General features: G+C 37.5%; 1 protein-coding gene across 2 annotated transcripts in view; it reads left to right on the top strand.

Moving 5' to 3' along the window:
* The window catches only part of SLIT2 (slit guidance ligand 2), a 347888-nt gene that overhangs the window by 190226 nt on the left and 135762 nt on the right, over positions 1–21900 (top strand). For both annotated transcript variants that reach the window (XM_074349832.1, XM_074349827.1), the window contains exon 5: positions 21059–21130. In XM_074349832.1, coding sequence (XP_074205933.1) covers positions 21059–21130 — 72 coding nt within the window. The remainder of the gene's footprint in view (positions 1–21058; positions 21131–21900) is intronic.

The following is a 21900-nucleotide window of genomic DNA, read 5'->3' as shown; positions in this document are numbered from 1 at the left end:
GGAACTGTGAGCAGGGCAGAAACAAAGGTGGCCCTGATAAATGCCTGCTTAAAGGAGGTGGTTTTGCAGAAAGAAACAGTGTTCTCCGGAAGGCCATCCTTCGGACACACAATATTGATCCTCTTTCCTTGTTAGTCACACATAATCCGCAAGATTCTGACTTCCTATGACTATTAACAAAAAACTCCTAGGTTTCTTGTTAACAGTGTTTAAGCCCAACAGTTTTGCTTGTCAGATGGGAAGGCAGCACATGCTGTGAGGAGCCAGAGCCTGCGGTGAGAGATCTGGGCACCTGGTGTTCAAGGGAGAAGGGGCCGGGCAGATGCCACTGTCCAAGATGCAGAGGTCCCCGCTCTTGCTGTGGTGATCCGTGGTGAGCACCATCATGAGTAACATATCAGAGCAGCTGAAGTAGCTTTATTTCCAAAGATTCTATTTTTTAAAGTCCGCTCAAGGTTATCCATTTTATAACATGGCTCTCATTTGAATCCCAGCATCTTTTCTTGGTTTGGGGAGAAAAGATGGAGCTAATCGGTAAGACATTCTCATGGGAAGAGGCCGTATGCTGTGTTTCATGGAAAGAAGTAGGTTGCAAACTGCTGCTGAGAGCCAACAGATATGTGCCCTTTCTGCAGAGAAGGGGGCTACAGGAAGGCAGAGCATCTTTGTTTGCCAAGGCATGGCTAGTTGAAAAGAAACTGTTCTTTAGAAAGAAGTAAAACCTAAACAACACCTGCCTCTCTCTCTCTCTCTCTCACATACACACACAAACCCTTGATAAATAAAGCAGAAAATGAATTCAGAAGCAATTGCTTCACAGTAGCAATGAAGTGAGAATCGTTGCATTTTTTGACGACTTGACTCACTAGAGAAAGGAATGGGAAATCCTATTAGAGGAATCCACAGATCTTCCTCAATGAAAAAATGTTAAGAATGAGTCTGAAGAAAGAGAATAACGATTGGTCAAAAGGAAATGCAGATTTCGTCAGCTGTAGTCTCACCAAGCCCGCACCCACGCAGTCACACTGAAAGCCCAGAAAGTAGCGTGTGCGAATCTGTGTCTGTCTGCTTAACTTGCCGTCTGTTGTCTTCCTGAGAGACTTAAGAAATTGACGTATTTCCTAATCTTTCAAAAATATTCACTGACAGTGATGTGCTAATAACGCACTAGTTTAATGGCACTAAACACCCTGATTGTGCATTTACTAGTCCACACGTCGGTATGATCCAATGGCCATAGCTGTTTAAACAACGCAGCGTGTGATTTTTCAGAATTACTTTATCTTTGTGGGAACAGGAAAAGCATATTCCAGTCATCCCTGTAAGGGTCTTCCGTTTTGATTTATGTATGTATTGTGAAGAGTCATTGCTTTTCTTGAAAATTACCTCCATTGCTTCTAATTGTTACTATTAACTGTGAAAATGGTGATAGTCTAAATGCTCAGGGACTGAAAGAAATCTAGGGAGGAGCATTTGAAAACTTAATTTCGTTTTTGAGTTATTCTTAATATTTTTTATTTATTGGGAAACTTTGTCCCTGGGGAATTAATTGTTAAACATTTTTTATTCAGTCAGATTATTTGAAAAGTAGACACAATGTGTAAGTTTCACCCTGTTGCATTGTTTTCTAATTTACAGAGAGAAAACATTTTTTTTTTAAATTTGCTTAGAAAGAAGAAAATAGGACATCAATAATACAAGTATTAGCTAGACTATTAAGGAATTGAAAAGAATAGTTAGCAACTGGAAGTATTATAAGGAAAAACAAAAGTGGTATGACAGAGTATTTAAATTTAAAAATACAATCATGAAGCTATTTAATTAATAACTAATGCTAAAAAATTAAAATGCAATCTGGAGCCCACTGCTGTGACTTATTTCAGAATTGACAGCTCAGTCTTTTTATCCGAATTCCTAAGAACATGATTTGAAACGTCTAACCTGCCAAGAGTATAGTCGGTGAACAAGAACTTGTAACCTTTTTTTCAGTCATCAACTTCAGTTTCCTTAATGGAGGAAAAGTACCTTTGATAAATTCTGAACTTGATCAAAATAGAGTTGGGCAACTGAATCTTCTTGCATATTGATGCTACGTCTTTTATCTCTAGCAGACCATTAGACTTCAGCCTCTCCGTATGTAAAATGAAAGCGGTGTTACTTTTCTTCTGTAAGTGATGCTCCAAGGATGAATATAAAAACCCCATCAAACTGACTGAGCCATGCAGATATTCTGTAATACTGGGCTACATTTCATTCAATGGGACGTTAAAAACAGAGCATCACAAATTAATTTTGTATTGACATTTTTTATTTTAAGCCACACTTTAGATATTTACGGTTGTAGTCCATTGTCTTCGACCTGAATTTCTTATGATCTATCGTGCTAATTAATCAGAAAGTGCAAATGATAGCCCCTGGAGTAGAAGGAACCTGGAAGTATCACTTCATCTCATCCCCTTACCTATGGTCAGAGAACATGCAAACTGCTCCAGATGGAGGAGACCATATCCTGTTTTCAAAGCTCTGCTCTACCGAACACCGTATACATGTATTTCTGATGAAGAGGGAAACTTTGATCCAGCTAGGGTTGAGGATTTTATTAATTACACAAATAATACATAAAGGAATTTTTTAACTCTCTTCCAATTTTAGCAACCTTCTCTGCTGAGTCAAAATGTTACAAAGAATTGCACAAAGATATTCTGTTCATTAAATATATTCAAAAAGCTCGAGTCTAAATCTAACATTAGATTTTGAATTACACTCCTCCCTGTAACACAGTGAACTTTATGCTGTGTATTTCACAATTCATAATATCATCAGTTACAGCACCTGAATATATATTTGAGGTGTAGTTAACTAGAGTAACAAAAGAAAAAGAGAGTCCTCAGTATTTGTCTCAGAATAATCTATTCTTACAAAAAAGTAAAAAATTCAAATTCATCCAAAATGGAAGAATATGAACATTAAAATATTGAAATATTACTCAGCTATAAAAAGAATGAAATTCTGCCCTTTGCAGTAATGTGGATGGACCTAGAAAATATTATGCTTAGGGAAATATGTCACACAGAGAAAGACAAGTACTGTATGATGTCACTTACATGTGGAATCTAAAAAATAATACAAATGAATGTATATGCAAAACAGAAAAATACTCACAGGTATAGAAAATAAATTAGTGGTTACCAAAGGGAAGAGAGAAGGAGGAGGGAAAAATTAGGGATCTGGGATTAAAAGATACAAACTACTAGGTGTAAAATAGATAAGTAATAAGGATATATTATATGGCACAGGGAATTATAACCATTCATTTGTAATAACTTTTATTGGAGAATCTGTAAAAATACTGGAGTCAGTCTGTTGTACACCTGAAACTAATATATTGTAAATCAATTATACTTCAAAAAAAGAATATTAAAATAATGCACATTTGTGCATGTGTCTACAAATACGCATATTTGTTAAACCTCCATAAAAGGTTTTTATTTTCTTCAATTTAAAGTCCCCTAGCAGCCTTAGCCCGGACACAGGTCACTGGTGTGGCATGGATTACTCACCAGTACTGGAGGCTACACTATGTTACCTGCCTGAATTCAGTCCACTGTCAGTAGCTGTCCCTTAGTCCCACTTTCTGCTATGACCCATGTGACTTCTCTGTGGGGGATAAATCAAAACCCATTTCCCCCTCCGTGTTAAGGTTATGATTTCTTTGGAATTAATTCATCAACTTTAAAAAAATTCATTGACATGTACTTGATTTACAACATTGAGTTAGTTTCTGGTGTGTAGAAAAGTGATTCATATATATATCCTTTTTCATATTCTCTTCCATTACCGTTTATTACAGGATATTGAATATGGTTCCCTGTGCTAAACAGTAGGACTTTGTTGTTTATCTATTTTATGTATAGTAGTTTGTATCTGCTAATCCCAAACTTATTCACAGAACAGAAACAGACTCACAGACATGGAAAATAAACTTTTAATTTTTTTGATCTCAGGTAGTGCAGACAATGCTTCGTTTTGCAGATGGCCCCTTTTCCCCCTGCTAACACAGCTAAAAGAAATACTACAATCTGAAAAGGATGTATTGGATTTTGTTTAAATGTACACAATTTTCTGAGCTCTTGTAAATAGAAAACTATTCATACTTGGTGGGTTAATCTCCTACTAATACACACGTGTGTGTTGGAATTATTTTATCAATGAATAGTCCTCACGAAGATAGACTGGGACTGAGAATTGCACTCAAATGTGAGCCCTGAATCTGCTGCAGCTAATTTTCTATATATAACAACTAAGCAGAGTTTGCACATTTATCATTTTATGCAGTACTTTTGTAGCAAATTGATTTAAGTGCCTTTTTGGAACAGTTGTTGGGCAGAATGGATTCGATGGCCGATAGATTGACTTACACAGCACAATTGTGTTTGGGTTTATACTGGCATCTAAATAGAGCTTTAAGCAAATGGAACGGTCAGTAGTGCTGGAGTACGTTCTCCATCAACTTAAACTGTGAAACGCCGTGACGTACATCATAAAAAAGAGATTCAGTAAAGTACGGTGGGTTAAAATACCCGCTGAGAGCTGGCAAAGAAAAACAAAGTATTTGAGCTGCATTCGAAGTTTTAAAGTAGATTTTGCCTCCTTGAAAAGGTAGAATCTGACATGGTCTAAGTGGAATTGATGAGCTGTTCTAATTGTGAAACCTTGCGTCACAAGAGAAAGAAACAACGCTCCAAAGTGGATAGATGTGGATGGTGTGTTAAGTGTGTATATTCCATGCCTTTGTACTTTTTCTCATGCACACTCCTCACATCTTTCCAAACCCAGAACAAATCCAGCCTGGCTCATTTTGGGGTTCCTGAAGGCAGGAACTTTCTGTTCACTTCTGAACCCCCAATTTCTGTTAAATGCTGAGAGCAACTTCCCTTAATTTCTAAAGGTTCCACTTCCTCCTCTGTGTGTTGGCAGTAACAGTGCCTGCTTCTCAGTGTTGTGAATAATAAATACGTGTTATCTTTGAAACAATAGAACATGTCTGAGTAGAAGCACATTCCTACGAAGTATGTGAAAGGAAGAAACTGTGCCGTTTGAAACCTGTTCTGTTCTGATTTCTTCTTTTGCACAAGTCGTCTTGCTGTTTGTTTTACCTGCACCATTGATCAGTTTTTCCTCTTAATCTCATCCTCTCTTGCTTTGCCATCCCACTCTTCTGACGCCCGGTCTCCCCCTGCCCTCTTCTTCTTTTCTCCCTCTTTCTTTCTTCAACACAGCTCTGTGTTGTTTCTTTGATTTTCCACATCTTGCTTAATTCTCTCTGCACTCTGACCGTTTCCTTTCGGCCCCATCAACATGGTGCTCTGGGGAAAGCGGGCAGCCGGCCGTGAGTCGCACCCCCCACTGATGCTTCTGAGTTAAGACCTTTCTCCTGGGAGAGCAGGGGGCCAGGGGTGATGGCCATCCCAGTGCCCACCCCAACTCCCTCCATCTCTGAAGCCCCACCCAGGGTAGCTCACCGAATTCAGAACCAGAAGTTGCTTTTCAGATTTTATATCTGTAGTTAGTTCTTTTTTAGATACAGTTCGGAAATCACGGTATCATGAAAACGTGGCTTCAGATCTCAAAATGTCTGCTAGCTACATAATCAAGGGTGGTTTGTGCATTAAGTGGAAACATTAGCTTAAGATTGCCTTTCAAAAATTATAAATGGCTTTTTTACATTCAGACCATTATGACATATCCGGATACAGGTTATGAACCTCTTATCCTGCTTTGTAATGCAGAAACTGTATAGGATGAATTTAAATTCCCTGAATTTAAAATGTACCTTAAAATAGCTCACAACTCACTGAGATTGTTTTAAGTATTTATTGGTAATGACAGCAATATAATTCACAGAGACAGTGTTTAACTGTGCAAAAGGCTTTTCTATTTTATGCTAAATTGTACTTTTATAGATACAATTGGTATGCTAAAATTTTCCCTAAATTATAGGATATCTTCCGAAATCCTGTTTGTTGGTATATATTTCCACATTACAATGATAATATGTAACACTGACTGAATATTAGTAATACTTGTGAGGTCCTGTGTGAAGTATTTCATAGGGAGAAGGAAGACCCCTATGAAGTATGTCTTAAATATTCGTCTTAATTTAAAGATTAGGAAATTAAAGCATAGAGAAGTTAAAAAAAAAATGAGTGCAAGGTTGTAGAGCGAATGAAGAGCGCATCCAGAACTCCTGGATGATAAAGGCAGAGACCAAGCCTTCAGCTTCACCCTGAAGTGGCGGGAACAGAGAGAAACCTGCAGAGTTGCACGTGGCTGGGGCAAATCTAGGTTTTCTCTGGTGCTTCCTCCTCGCTGAACACCCACCAAGCATTGCACAAGCTTTATCCCAGCTCTTCCAAGAAATAACCTTATGAAGTAGGTGGTTTTATCATCCCCACTGAACCGACAAAGGGGTGAAGGTTTAGAGAGGTGGACTGGTCAGAGAGACAGGAGGTGGCAGAGCCCAGATGTGGGTCCTGATGCTCTGGTCTGAGTGACGTGGCTCTTACACACAGGCTGTGCTCTTCTCTCTTTTCGGCGGAAGACATAGGGTTGTTCTCTGCCGGTGTGTGTCACATTTAATTAAGATTCAAATGTACTTTCTTTTCTTCTGGCAGTGACTCTCAGGGGTTCCTTTTGTTTTATTTTTATTGACGTGTAGTTGATTTACAGTGTTGTGTTAGTTTCTGGTGTGCGGTATACTGATTCAGTCATACATAGCTATATTCTTTTTCGTTATTGGTTATTACAAGCTATTGTATATAGTTCCCTGCACTATGCAGTAGGACCTTGTTGTTTATCTGAAATGTACTAACTTTCGCCTTCACAACCTTGCTTTTTTTTTTTTTTTTTTTTTTTTTTTTTGCCCCCTTTAGAATAACTACCCTGTAGTGAATTCTGGGGAAGGAGAGAAAGCATTGATGGGGAATAATTCTCCTACACCTCCCAGCCTTTCCCCAAACTTGCAAGAGTTCCTTGGGATGTGATGCTTGAGATACTCTAATGATACTAAATAACTCCATGAATGTGTAATACAAGACTTTACTACATATAAACTAGTCTTTCTCTTGAACTAACACAGACATCTCTGTCTCACATGAAACTTTTTTTTTCTTCTTATCTGCACATAGCTGTTTGGATCTTTGGATGCATAAAAATAGTTATCTTACATGCAATGTATTATTCGATTGTATATTATAATAAAAAGTTTCCTTAAGTAAACTATACTCTTTTTTTTTTTAACAACTTAGGAATTTTAGCTGTGATGGCTTTTATAGGTTGGCACAATTATTTCCTACCCACATTTATATTTATTTACTTTTATAAGTGAAAATCAGGGCAAACACTAATTTATCATTACTGAGTAGTTTCCAAAGTAGTCCATGGGAGTACAGATTTATGATATTCCTGGTCATACTCTAAGAGAGGTTAAACTGTGGAGGAAAATAAAATTACCAGTAATTAAATTTACAGGCAGGTTTGCCGTCTAAAGCAAATTTATTGCTTCATAGTAAAAGATAGTTTAGACACTTTCACATAAAGCGAATCCATTTTTACATGATATAAGTATTATACATTGCTGTTTCAATTTATATAATTAAAATGATATCATTGCACTCCGAGGTTAATGGGATGCTCAACTGGAAACCATACGTCGTGAGCAATAAAACAGCAGCATTGCAGTATTGGCTTTTTTGTTAAAAGCTGATACAGTATTTTAGCACCATTAGATTACATTCTACCTTTTTGAAATCTTTAGAACAAGTAAGAAAGCTGTGCTGATGAAAAAGAGTGTTTTCTTGAAAGTAGTTGCCTTTATTTTTTCGGAATAGAAGGATTAAATGAGGCTCTATAAAGAGTGCTTTGGAGAAATGCATTTTCCAATTATTTTCATTCTACCTCCTTCTTAAAATAAATTTTCTGGAGAATTTTCCAGAGAATACTTCAAGTGAGGCTTCTAAAATTATCATTAGGAATTATAATATAGGATTGTTTAAAGGGAAAACATTGAGGTCTATTTAAATCTGGAAAGAAAAACTTCTTAGATCATAATATTTTACATTTTTTCTACCTACATTATAAGTAGTGAGAAATAAGTAAGATATCTACATAACTAATATATATCTCTATATATACCCATGTTTTCAGACAGTGAGCTTTTATTTCTCTGTATCTTTCTCTTTTTTTCTCTCTCTCTCTTTCTCTTTCTTGTGTCTCTGTCTTTCTCTGTCACACGTCCATACATATGGAAAAAAATACATATGAATGTAATGTAATATTTATTTAGATCGGCATCAGTTTGGGTATGCATTTGTGGATAAAAAGCAGTGATAGGGAAATACTTCTGTTCCTATTTTTGGATACAGTTTTATCCCAAGTTCAAAACAAAACAAATCAAGAGCTGTTTTTATAGCCTATGCAAATTCTGTGAGCATGATCAAAACAATATGTCATGTATTGTAGAGCTGTTGTGGGTATATGCAGGGAAAATGAAGGAAAGAACACTATAACTCACTGTACAGAGTTGAACCAAAGCAAAGAAGTCTTCTAAGAGAGGATGGTATGTGAAAGGACTCAAGATGATCTAAAGTAGGACCCACTCCTCGATGGCCATGGCCCTATAACTGGGCTTCTGTTATACTAAAATACAAAAACATTAAACTAAGTACAAAACTATCACAAAAGACTCTAAGAGCATATTAAGTATACTAGTCCCTAGCACAAGTAGTTACTAATATTTTGTCTTACAAAGCCTATTGCATGTATCAATGGAAGAGTGGATAAGCAAGTTTGTCTATACAGCGGAATGTTATTTGACAATAAAAAATTAACTGTGGATACATGCTACAACGGGGGGGAAGGAAAGGGAGTGACTACTCATAAGTGCAAGGTTTCTTCTGGGAGTAATGAAAATATTCTAAAATTAGATTATGATGATTGCTACACAACTCTAAATAATCTGAAAACCATTGATATATATGGTTTAAACTGATACTCTTGTAGGTGTGTACATTTTATCTCAGTAAAGCTGTTAAAATCTATCTACAAAAATTTTCTCTTTGGGGGGTTTATAATTTGTTCAGATTTGATGTTTGCCAATTTTATTTATCAATCATAGATTTGTAGGTTTTCTTCAAGTGAAGCTTGTCTTCCACTGAAAATGTTTTCATAATTACCAAGGATCACTTTTTTTGTTGAGATCTATAGATTCTGGGAGGAAAGTGTGATGATTGGCTATCTTTATAGACCAGAAGTTTTTATAAAGTCAGAATTGAATATACACATGGACAATGACTTTTCATTTACAACAGTTGGGGAGGAGAAGACAGAATTTTCTGTTCTGAAGTAGTTAGATGTTGCCTAGTCATTCTTGCATGAAGATTTCTGAAACTTTTGTTTCATCTTGTTTTATTACTTGCTTATCTTGTTTCTTACTGATAATAAGATTAACTGAAAACTCCACAGTCATATTTGAATGTTCTGGAATCCAAACACAACCTCTCTTTCCTTCTGATTAACTGTTAAATGCAGCAAAATCCTGTCTTCTTGACATTCACTCCCTGTGATGTCACCCTGTATATACTTGTGTGTCTCTGGTCTCCCCATGCTGGTCTCTTCTTTAGAAACAAATTTCCATCTCTTCTTAACAAACCGTCCGCATCACTTTTCCTAAGACCCAAATGCCTTCCCCTTGCAAAAGCATTTCCTGATTTATATGTTGCCTCACTCTTGTCCTGTCTCATTATTTAATTTTCTGATGCATGTCATCTTGAGTTTGTGTTTGCCATGTATTCGTACATACATACTTGGTCTTCTTTACCATATTGCAATTATTTTGATGAGAAAATAGCATCACATTTTTGATAAGTCTCAGCAGATGCATAGTGCAATTCCTGACACAAACTCACGGCGCTACATTCAGAAAATTAGTATTTCTTGGTTGGTATCCATGTCTTATTGACTAGATCATGAAACTCACACATATCCTTGTGCCTCATATTGAGAGAATGAAAGAGTTTTTAAGCCCATCAGCTGATACCAAGACTATTGTTTGGGCCGAATAAAGATTTTCAGTGACTGTTTTCCACTTGAAATATTAGTAATTACACTAACACAATCATCCAAACTTTTTTCTTACCTTTATCTTACTGATCTCAGTAAAGATATTTGGATCACAAAAAGAGTATTTTTACTGTATTTTTGGGCAGCAAAGAATAAGTACATGATGGTCTTAATTTACCAGAGTAGATGATGATATTTTCATGTAATATGTCCTGAGAAAGACATCAAGCATCTATTAAGTAAGTAACTTTGCTTGAGAACCTAAATGTCACTGAGTGTAATACTAATTCGCTAATCAGTTATGGACATTTTTATTTATGCTTTACAGACCACAGCCAGGCACTGTATCAAGCACTGGGGATGCAGTGATGAATTAGTCAGTATCTGTTCTCTGGGAACTTTTAGCTCTTGGGGGATGTGTCAACAAGCAAATTAGCAATTAAATCCAGTATATCAGTTAAGTATAACATGTTAAGGAGCATGAGGAAGGAAGCCTACTCCAGTGGTAGGATATTTCCAAGACAATTTTTAGAACAGAGAATATATAAACTCTGCTCCAGAGGTTGACTAGAAGGGTTAATGAAGTGAAGGACAACATGTGAATATTCCAGGCAGGGGGAAATGGATATACAGAGGCTTGACGGGAAAGCATGCATGTATATTAGATTGTGTACACATAAAGTCAGCCCTCAGCCCTCCCTATCCGTGGGTTCCACATCCAATTGTGTATTTATCAGAAAAAAGCCTGCACGTAAGTGGACCCATGCAGGTCAAACTCATGTTCAAGTGTCAACTGTGTCTTCCATGAATCCATATATAAACTTGAGAAACTCCATCATTTCACAATATACACATATACTGAATCATTATGTGGTATACCTGAAGCTAATATAATGTTATATGTCAATTATATTGCAATGCAGAATTTAAAAGAAATTTCATAGCAAAGTTTATTTTGTTTGGTTTGGTTTTTTGTTTTTGTTTTCTTTTTTTTTTTTTCTATCTACCATCCACAACACTCCAATCAATGACAAAAATGACAAAATGAAATATTTCCAATCAATGACAAAATTATTTCTCCCCTTAGGAAACTGGTATGTTTTTATCAGTTCAGTGGTATAATGATCACCTTACCTGCTTGCTTTCTCTTTCTGAGTCTGAGCTTCTTGAGAGCATACCCATGTTATTCATATATTTTATTTCTAAGAACTAGCAGTGTTTTCAGCTCCACACTTCCATCAATAAATAATTCTTGGAGTGAGCTGAATTGAACTAATTGAAGTGCTGGAAGGTAACATGTGTGGTGCCTTTGTGTGCTAAGACTGGGCAAGACACTTCACATGCCCACATAGAAAGCGTCAGATCCTTCAGTCCTTGCAGTAGCTCTGACCAGCAGTGCTTGATATCTCTTCTAGAATTAGAGGAACAGAGCCTAATTCAGAGAGTCTCAGTAACTTGACCAATGTCACATGATCACATGGTTTTCTGGAGTGGCGCCAAGGATTGCCATCCAAAACCTGATTCCAGACCTGTCTCAGTACAGGACAGGATACCACTGCAGACACCCAGGGGTGTTCTCTGGCCATTGTGTTTATCTCTGTGTTCAGATGTGCCAACAAAAACATGGTTATCATAAAACATGGGTTATTAGCTCAGGAGCCCTTCTCATAAAATGTACACAGGGAGGTCATTTTTTTTTTTAGTTTTATTGAAATATAATTGACACATAATGTTTAAGGAGTACAGTTTGTTGATTTGATACACTTATATATTGCAACATGATTACCACCATAGCTAGCTAATATCTAAATCACCTCATAGTGGTGAGAACACTTAAGATTGATTTTCTTAGCAATTTGGGGGTATACAGTAACACAATTACTAACTATAATCATCATGCTGTACCTTAGACCCCCCCCAGAACTGGTTCATCTTATAACTCCAAGTCTATACGCTTTGACCGACATCTCCCCATTTAGGGGAGGTTATTTTTTTAAAATCTGTTGTCATGTGCTATTTTTAAAATCTCTCATTACCTGATGGCTCTGTTGAATTAGGTATGTCCTCCTTGAATGCACTTAATTGGAGTGCTTATATGTAACCCAAATGGTGAGTTAAATATGACTTGCAAAGATCAGTGCTAATATGAGACAATGCTATGGTACAATTTTGAAGAGAAGAAAGAGAAAGCATAAAAATTATTTACATTGTGAATTATTTATTATTTCAAGATTAGTGTCCTGGTTGTAAGGTTTTACATTATGCAAAAAAACAAAAAAATAGTCTTTAAAATAACCTCTCAAAACATTCTGGAGTTGGATGATGGTGATGTTATACAACAATGTGTGGGTGTAGTTAGTGCCAGTGAACTGTACGCTTAAAATGGTAAATGTCATTCTGTGTATATTTCACCACTGTGAAGAAATCGGCCTCTTATCCAGCCCTTGTCTCTGGTCAGAGAACTAGGTATATTCTTTTTGGCTTTAATGGTTCTTTTCATTTTATTTCCTGTTGACATTCACTACTTTCCAACTGGATGCACATAAAGGAAGGCCATGCTTACAGATCAAACAAAAACTTGAATATACCACTTATTGGAGATGTTCCAGTGGGCTACTTATTACGTGGGTTCCAAAGACAACGGGAATAACAGTTATCTAGCAGACCTGATTTGTTAACAACACAGGTTCCTGGACCTTCCCTAAGAGATATGGCCTGGCATCTCTGGTGGAAGCAGGAAGCCTGTTTTTTAAAACAACCTCCCCAGGGGATTCTTTTGGGTGATCATAGAACCACGCTTTGAAACCACAGCTCCAGGGTCATTGAACTACAGAAGCCACTGCCTTTGTGAAGCAGGGCAGCAGCGGTTAAGTGTATGAGGTTTGGAGAACAGCAGAGCCAAGTTCAAATCCCTGCTACACCGCTTACTGACTGTATGGCTGCAGCTAGATTATGTAACCTCCGTAAATGTCAGTTCCTTGCCTCCAAATGGAAATAAAAGAGTACTTTCTGATATGATTACAGAAACCCTTAAATAAATCACAGTGTGTTGCCTGGGAGTTAATAATTGCCTGATGCATGTTAGCTTTGAGTATTATCTTATTTCATCCATTCTAAATTGAACACAGGTTCACACTGGAGTATCTGTGGAGTTGGTAAATTGTGTAAAATCTTCTATTCACACTTTTTATTAAGTGCAAGAGGGCACTGTTATCAAAGCATATTAGAGATTAGAAGAAAAACAGATGTATAGTATTACTGCTGCGTTCAGGAAAGCTCTGGTTGCTGAGTACAGGAGGTGCTGCAGGTCCCTGTGACAACACAGTGTTCAGTGGAGGAACAGCACCCGTGATCCCTCAAAAGAGACCTTTCTTACATCTGACTTGGTGTGACACAGGAACCTCTTCTACACAGGATTTTATTAAAACCAAGAAGAGAAGGGTTATATGTCGAACACAGCGCTGTTTATCAAGAAGCGGCTGTCACGTAGTTGGTTAAAAACATACCATGTAAGAAGCAGAGAATTATCACAAAGCAATGATGACATCAGATTTTATGCTGTCAATGCTTTTGAATGCATGAATGAGAGAACAGAAGTGAGAGTGTGGAAAGCACACAGCTGACTTTCCAACCTTCAGATATTGAAATCTAGAGTGCACTATGCCTCGGTTCTTGGGGAAAATAACCTGCAAATATGAAATTCGTCAGTGCACACCATCTGAAAGGAGATTTATATGTGCAGCGCCTAGTTCGGATCTCACTGTGGTGCAAAGACTGGTGAGTCTGTGCTTCTCCCTCTGACCTCTTTACTGAGCTCTAGTTTAATGTCTCCAAGACTTTGTGAAACACTGGCATTTACCTCTCCTGTGTTGCCGTGACATCAGTATATTTAAAGTCCTTTCAGGAATCCAGCTTCCTTTCCTGAGTTCCCCTGGCTGTGTCTGTATTGCTAGATTTTGCTAGTTGTCAGGGCTCCAGCCACAGGTTTGTACTTATCTCCCCCCTTCCTTACTCACACACATCCAGCAAGTTGCCATGTTTTGTAAGATTTTTTTTTTCAGAAGTTCTTTTTCTTTTCTCTACCTCCTTTCCATAAACTTTTGCTTATTAAAGGCTGGTCATATGGCAGGAATTCTATAGACACAAGATAAACTAAAACCTCCACCTTTCCATTTTGGAAATATAACTGTAGTGCCAATGTGGAGGATGCATTGGAAGGGGTCATACATTGTGGCACAGACATCAGTTTGGAATTGCAGCCGTGGATGAAATGGTGATAACTGTTCCACGGGGATCATGGCAGTAGAGAACACGAAGAAGGGGCTTGATTGAAGACGCTGCTGGGGTCGTTTTGTGAATGCGTTGCATGTGGTAGAAGCGGGAAGATCCAAAATGGAAAACTTCAGGGTTTCCCGGCTGATGACCATGACGACTGCTTCTCAGCCCTGGCTCTGGGAGACCTAAATCTTTCCAACCGTGCAGATACCAAGTACGTAGAACCTTTCCTTTTGAAATCATTTATGTCCACCTTTGTTCATATCCAGCCTATCGAGATTAGCTTTAGAATGGGACACCTCTTTATCATGTCAGGAAATGAAGAGACCAGTCTTTTAATTTTCAGGGCATCAGTATTTTTAATTCATGAGCCAAATTCCAGATTATGCCTGAGCATTTGCAGTAACATTTTTTTTGTATTTTCCAAGGTTTATTGACATATAACATGATATTCATTTAATGTGGACAACAGAATTATTCAAAATATTACAAAATGATCACTGCAATAAGTTTGTTGACATCCTCACATAGTTAAAACATTTTTTTGATAAGAACTTTTAAGATTTACCTTCTTGGTGTCTTCAGATATACAGTACATTACTGTTAAATATAGTCACCGTGTACTTTACATCCCAGGAACATAGTAATCTTGTAACTGGGGGTTTGTACCTTTTGACTACCGTCACCCATTTCTCCCATCTCCCGCTTCCCACCTCGGGCAACCACCAATCTTTTCTCTCTTTCCATGTGTTTCACTTTTATTTGATTCCACATCTAAGTGAGATCATATAGTATTTGTCTTTCTGTGTTCGACTTATTGCGCTTAGCATGTGCCCTCAGGGTCTGTCCATGCAGGATTTCCTTCCGTGTCATGGCTCAGTGATACTCCTGTGTGTGTGTGCGCGCGCGCGTGTGTATGTGCGTGTGCGTGTGTGTGTATTTGCATTCATTTTTTTATCCATTCACCCTCTGATGGGCACTTAGGTTGTTTCTGTGTCTTGGCTACTGTGAATAATGCTGCAGTGAACATGGAGTTGCAGATGTCCTTTCAAGTGAGTGATTTTGTTTCCACCGAATCTGCACCCAGGAGCAGGATTGCTGGATCATATGGTAGATCTAGTTTTAGTCTATTGAGAACCTGCTGTACTGTTTTCCTTAGTGGCTGCACCAAGTTACATTCCCTCCCACAGAGCAAAAGTATTCCTTTTCCTCCACACCTTGCCGGCACGTGTTATGCATTGTCCTTTTGATAACAGCCATTCTGAGAGGGGTGAGGTGATATCTCATTGTGATTTTGATTTACATTTTCCTAATTGTTAGTGATGTTGAGCATCTTTTCATGTGCCTTTATGTCTTCCTTGGAAAATGTCTATCCAGGTCCTCTGCCCATTTTTCTATTGGGTCATTTGTTTCTCTGTTATTTGGTAGTATTACTTTTTTGCATGTTACGGATATTAATCCCTTATCAAATATGTTTGGCAAATATTTTCTCCCATTCTGTAGATTGCCTCTTCATTTTTTGATGGTTTTCTTTGCTGTGCAGAAGCTTTTTAGTTTGATGTAGTCCCACTTGTTTATTTTTTGCTTTTGTTGCCTTTACTGTTGGTGTCAAACCTAAAAAGGTCATTGCTAAAACCAATGTCAAGGTGTTTACCATCTATGTTTTCTTCTAGGAGTTTTATGGTTTCAAATCTTATGTCGAAGTCTTGAATGCATTTTGAGTTCATTTCTATGTATGATGTTAGTGGTCCGGTTTCATTCCGTCGCATGTGGCAGTGCAGTTTTCCAAAACCACTTATTGAAGAGATTGTCCTTTCTCCATTGAATGTTCTTTGCTCTTTTGTCATAAATTAATGTTCCATATATGTACGGATTCATTTCTGGGCTCTCAATTCTGTTCCATTGATCTGTCTGTTTTTCTGCCAATACCTTGCTGTTTTTATCACTATAGCTTTGTAGTATAGCTTGAAATCAGCGAATGTGATGCCTCCACCTCTGTTCTTCTGTCTCAGGATGACATTGACTATTCAGGGTTTTTTGTGGTTCCAAAGTCATTTTAGTATTGTTTGTTCTATTTTTGTGAAAAATGCCACTGGAATTTTTATAAGGATTGCATTGAATTTGTAGATCACTTTGGATATTCTAGCAATATTAGTTCTTCTAATCCATGAGCATGTAATATCCTTCCATTTATTTGTGTCCAAAAAATTACAAAGCCAGTATATTCTATGTCCCAGCTCCCCAATTACCAGTTGTTTTCTATGAACACTTTTTGTACTTTTTGTATTTTGATATTCCCTTACTCAGAAAATTTGAGTGGTTCCAAACTTTCCTCAAGATGACAAACACCTTAACTTGCATCAAAGACCTTATATCTGGAACTAAGCCCAACCCTCAACTTTTATGATTTAATGCTCTCCAAAAAGAATTGCCTCGGTTGCTGGAGACCCACCATTTCTCCACAACACTGCCCAGTGCCACTCGCTGCCTGCTCTGAAATTCAATTTCCAGATTAATCTTCCTAAAAATCAACTCCAGTCAAGCCATTTTCCTACTCTGAAACACATTTTTCTACTCTATTGCTTCGTGATATAATTACAAACTCTTCCCTTGGCAGCTTCATTCCGCCAACTCAGTGGTTCTGACTCATTTTTCTCATTTCCCATAGTTCACAGAAGAATGCACTCCCATCAGTAATGGCTCACATTGTCTATGATGGTCTTCAAGGAGCAGAGCAGATATATTTAGGGGCACATAGCAAAGTCTCCGAGTAAAATAATTGTAACCTGTGTTTAAACAACACCTCTAGAGTAACCACTGTGTGTCAGGTACTTTTTGATCACTTTAAGAGCATGATTTCATTGAATCCACCTAACAGTCCTATGATATAGGCACTGTTATTGTTTCATTTTACAGATGAAGAAACTGAGGTACAGAAAACATATGCAATTTTCCCAAAGTCGCATGGTTCATAAATGGCAGAGCTAAAGAATTCAACCTCAAATAGTCTCAGTCTGCAGCCCATGCCCTTAGTTCCTCCAGCATTCTTCCCCTCTCCTTGGATTTCGGCCACCCACCCCTACCAGCACTGGGGGATGAGAACTGCCAAGCTCAGTCATTTTAATCATGTTCCAAAAAATCCCCTTTCTGTTTTGAAAGTGGCCTGAATCAGTCAATCCTCCAATAACTGTTCCTCTCTGGTCTCCTGAATCACTTTTCTCAGATACCACTCATGCTTACTTACCCTGTACCAGCTCTGTTGTCATCAGACAGTGAGACATAAATCACATCTCTCTAACTAGACTGAAAAATTCCCACAACCAAACTCATAACAGACACGACAAATTCTCATTTCCCAATTTTGTTTATAGTTCCTCTATTCTGGATTCAGAATGACTTCTGTCTCCTCTCTCTTCCCTGCCTGATCCGTATCTACATACAATTCACTTCTAAGCTTTGGTTCTTCATGCATCCCTGATGCCATTCTTAATAGTCTGCACCTTTTCTGTCTATAGGCTGGGAGATGCCTCATCCGTGAACCAGCCCAGGGCAAGCGAGTATTATATTGATGGTTATTATATTGTATGATATCCTCACTAGTTCCTCCCCAACTATCATAGAAGTCTTGTAGCCAGTCATCCACATTTGAGTCTTTGACCCCCGTGTTCATTCTAAGTTTCATTGCCAGTTTAATCTAGGGAAGAGCCTCTGTCCTGCTTCCGTCCACCACTGTCCCCCTCTCCCAGCGTCTGCTGAAATAAGCACTCACTCTTCAATCAGGACCAATGTGTCTGCTCATCACACCACTGACTTTTCCTTCTAACCTCAGCTCCTATTACTGCACTGCGTGTTATACCTTCTAAGCAAACCAGACCAAAAGCTGCTCTCATGAAAAGTTCTGTTTTTCCACCTCCATACACTCTCTTGTGCCATTTATTTCACATAAAAGTGCAAATGATGTAAGTCAGAGGCTAGGATAAATTAAGAAAAATATCTCCTAACTTTTAAGCCTTAAGAAGGACATACTGAGATGACTTAAGTAGCCCCCGTGTCATCCTTAGAAGTCCCTGCATCTTGGCTCAACATTTACCTGGATTTCCTCTACATCTACTTTAACTCTTTGTATCATTGTTTAGCACTAACACCTGACATCTCTGAAGCTTCGTTTCTTTAATAATAATAATAATAATAATAGCAGTAATAGTGATACCTACTTCACAAGATGGCTGTGTGGATTAAAGAATGTAAATTTCATATTATATTATTTCTAAAAATTTAAGCATTACACACAGCAGGTACTGACAACTTGTTAAGTTTCTTCCTCTGTTCTTGGGTGAACATTGCTCACTTGACTGAAGTTCCCTGCTGGAGTGAGCTGGGTGCAGGAGCAGAGACCCCATGGAATAGTCTACGCAGGGGGCAGAGGCACATAAACCATTGACTTTAGGGAGGCTCTGATCCTGACCATCCCTCTCTATTATGTCAAAAGAAAAGATGGTAAGTGTTAGCAGAATAAAACCCTTCTCTGCCCTAGAATTCTGCCTACGGGAATCAAAAGGGCTAAGATCAAATCCAGAAGGGATGCTGTTCTGACTGTGTGTTTCAGTGCTCTTCAGTGATGTCTCTATGAGCCACCTAAGGTCATCCTCCTGACTTTCCTCCCACCACACCCTCCCCCCGTTTGAGACCACGACCCTAGAACAACTGAGCCTATAAACTGAGAAGAGCTGGGATCGCAGGTGGCGAATGAAATGACCCCAGCTGGTGGGAGGTGAAGACTGCAGAGCTTGGGAAGCCGGCAAGATCTGAGGCCAACCTCTCCGCCATTTCTAGGCACCTACAGGCTCTAATGCAGGCTTTGTTTTCAGAGAAGTCGGGAAAAAAAAAGTGATGAGAAAACATTGACTTGACACACAACAGTAAAAACGTTGATTTTCAGGGAGTGCTATAGATTTAAATGTGCTTGAATTCAATTTTTTCTCTCCTCATTTCTTACTACTTTCTGATTTTTCCTTCTCCAGTATCTCTCTTTACCTTCTTCTAGCTCAGCAGCCTCTTTTGAGCACTGTTTCTAGCATCAAGGCTTTTAAATATATACTATTAAACATTTGTAACTCGATGTCATTAAACAAAGGAAGGAAGTCAGTCTGAATCAATGACAAGCTGGAGAAATAAGCAATTTTGGGGGAAATGAATTTTTATTACTCTTAAGAATATACAGAAGCGATTGAAAGTTACAGAGCTACATCACTTAGGAAATGAATGGCTGCCTTAACCCCTACATAAGCACGTACTGCAAATGTATTGTTTGTAATAAATCATGTGTGTGTTTTTCTTTTCTGTTCGCTAAGGACCTTTACTCTTTCAATAGACTACCATTTATTCCTTTACAGATTGCTTAGCAAACATTTTTTTTATTTGAACGTTGCGGATATTGAGATATAAATGCAAATCTCAGTTGTTTAAAACTCAGTGCTAATGAGGTCAAAACCACACACTAAATCTCTGCATCTGCCAGTTCTCTCTGTTGCATGGCCACAAGTGTGTGAGCAACCCACTCTGGTCCTAAGAAGTGTTGGGGGAGAGGGTGCGGACGAATCCGTCCACTGTGCCTCCACATAATTGGAAAATGGCTCTGTTTCATCAGCCATGCACCTGTGGTCAGTAGCTTCATCTTTCTTTGTGAGCGTCAGTTATCTTAGAATTTTAAAGATAATTTTTGTGCCCTCATTGTTACTTTAACAGTTTTTTTTATTTGATAGTTCGGCTTTCTGTTATGTGGTAGCATTGCTTAAAGTGTTCTGTTTTCAGTGACATTTCTTGTGTGTGTGTATTTATATCCAACGGGTTAAGGCTACTAATACTGTGAGCTCACAGAACTGCCTCTGAACTCTGAAGGGAAAATAATGATCCATTTCACGAGATGAGTGATTTTTACAAACTCTCATTTCTACTCAAAGAGTGCTTTTTCCCCTTGATTAAAATGTATTTCTCAATTAAATTAAAATGCAAATATAGACAGTCTGTGTTTATGGTTATAATAGAATTATTTAAAGAAGGTTCTAAATCAACCTGCTGTTAATATTTCATGCAAGAACTGTGGGTTTTATTGTCGGGCCACTGTTGCCATGTTCCATTTTCAAGATTACTGAAAGCACGATGAAAACCTAATCTTATGGCCCAGGTTTTATCAGTTCTTGCCCAGTCTTGCCTAGGATGGACTATTTCCCTATATACTTCTGAAGTTATGTTAGTGATGTTGGAGAAATATCAAGTTCTAAAACCAGAGCTCCTTGAAGTTGTTATGAACAATTTTTTATTTGTTTTAAGGAAATATTGTATTACACAGAGGTGAATCAGCTCTTAAATTTAAGAGAACCATATTTAATAATTTATTATGAAATTAAAGATCTGAAACTCTACTTCAAGAAATTATTTAGTCCAACTTTTCATTTATACTCATATATTATTCATGTGTATTATATTATATTTCTAATGCAAGTATTAGAAATGGCATCTAATGCTGTGGATTTAACTATGATCCTTTAGTATTTCTCAGCTTTCTTTTTTTCAAAGTGCTCTACCACTTCTCAAACACATTGTGATTAAAATAATTCTTAAGTAGTATTTATAACTTGATCTTTTTCTTTTTTGTTATTTTTAGTGACCTCAGTGAAAACCAAATTCAGGCAATTCCAAGGAAAGCTTTCCGTGGGGCAGTTGATATTAAAAATCTGTAAGTATTTTTTTTCTAATTTATACTATTTTTAAAAGAGTTATCCACTTTCTGAATTTAACTTGTATTAAATAAAATGTCAGGCAAAAAATGATTAAAGCCCATACATCTTTATGCTTCCTTAGGAGAGCTCATAACAATAAGTTTTAAATTGTTTTCACAAGCTATCTGAAGAGACTGTCATTTAGAAGATGTCTTGAAACTGAAGTTGTTACCGAATTCATTCTTTAAACCTTTATGATTAATCTTGTGAAACTGAAAGAAATTATTTGATTAAAAGGTATTTACAATGTATTTTCTTCCCTCCTACTGTCAGTTTATTTCAGTAACTCCTTTTTTGGTTGTTATCAGTGTTTATTGGGAATGCAGAATATAAACTATTTTTTTTTCTGGAAAGAGTAGATAATATTTTCTTCTTAGAGATACTTGTGGCCCAGAGCTACAGCTTTTTAAAGTAGCTTTTAGATCACCATTTTCATTAAATGCCAACAGTATGAGAATGAGAAAATTGTCTTTCCCTTTGTGTGAATATTTTTCTTACATCTTTTCCCTCTTACACCTTTATGAAAGAATATATGTATAGCCTTCTTTAACAGCAAAATAAAGAACAAAGGAAAAGGAAACTATGTTTCTGTATTTTCCCTTGACAAATCTTTAATCTACTGCCTCGTGTAGATGTGTTTTTCCAAGTGTGCATAGCTCAGTAGATATCAGATTTAAGATCACAGTGACAATCCTAATATTGTTGATATATATCTTAATAAATTTTA

This window comes from Camelus bactrianus, chromosome 2, assembly GCF_048773025.1.
Source record: "Camelus bactrianus isolate YW-2024 breed Bactrian camel chromosome 2, ASM4877302v1, whole genome shotgun sequence".
NCBI classification, from domain to species: Eukaryota; Metazoa; Chordata; class Mammalia; order Artiodactyla; family Camelidae; genus Camelus; species Camelus bactrianus.
The sequence above is the reverse complement of the archived record's forward strand: the minus strand, read 5'-3'. Positions and strand labels throughout refer to the sequence as shown.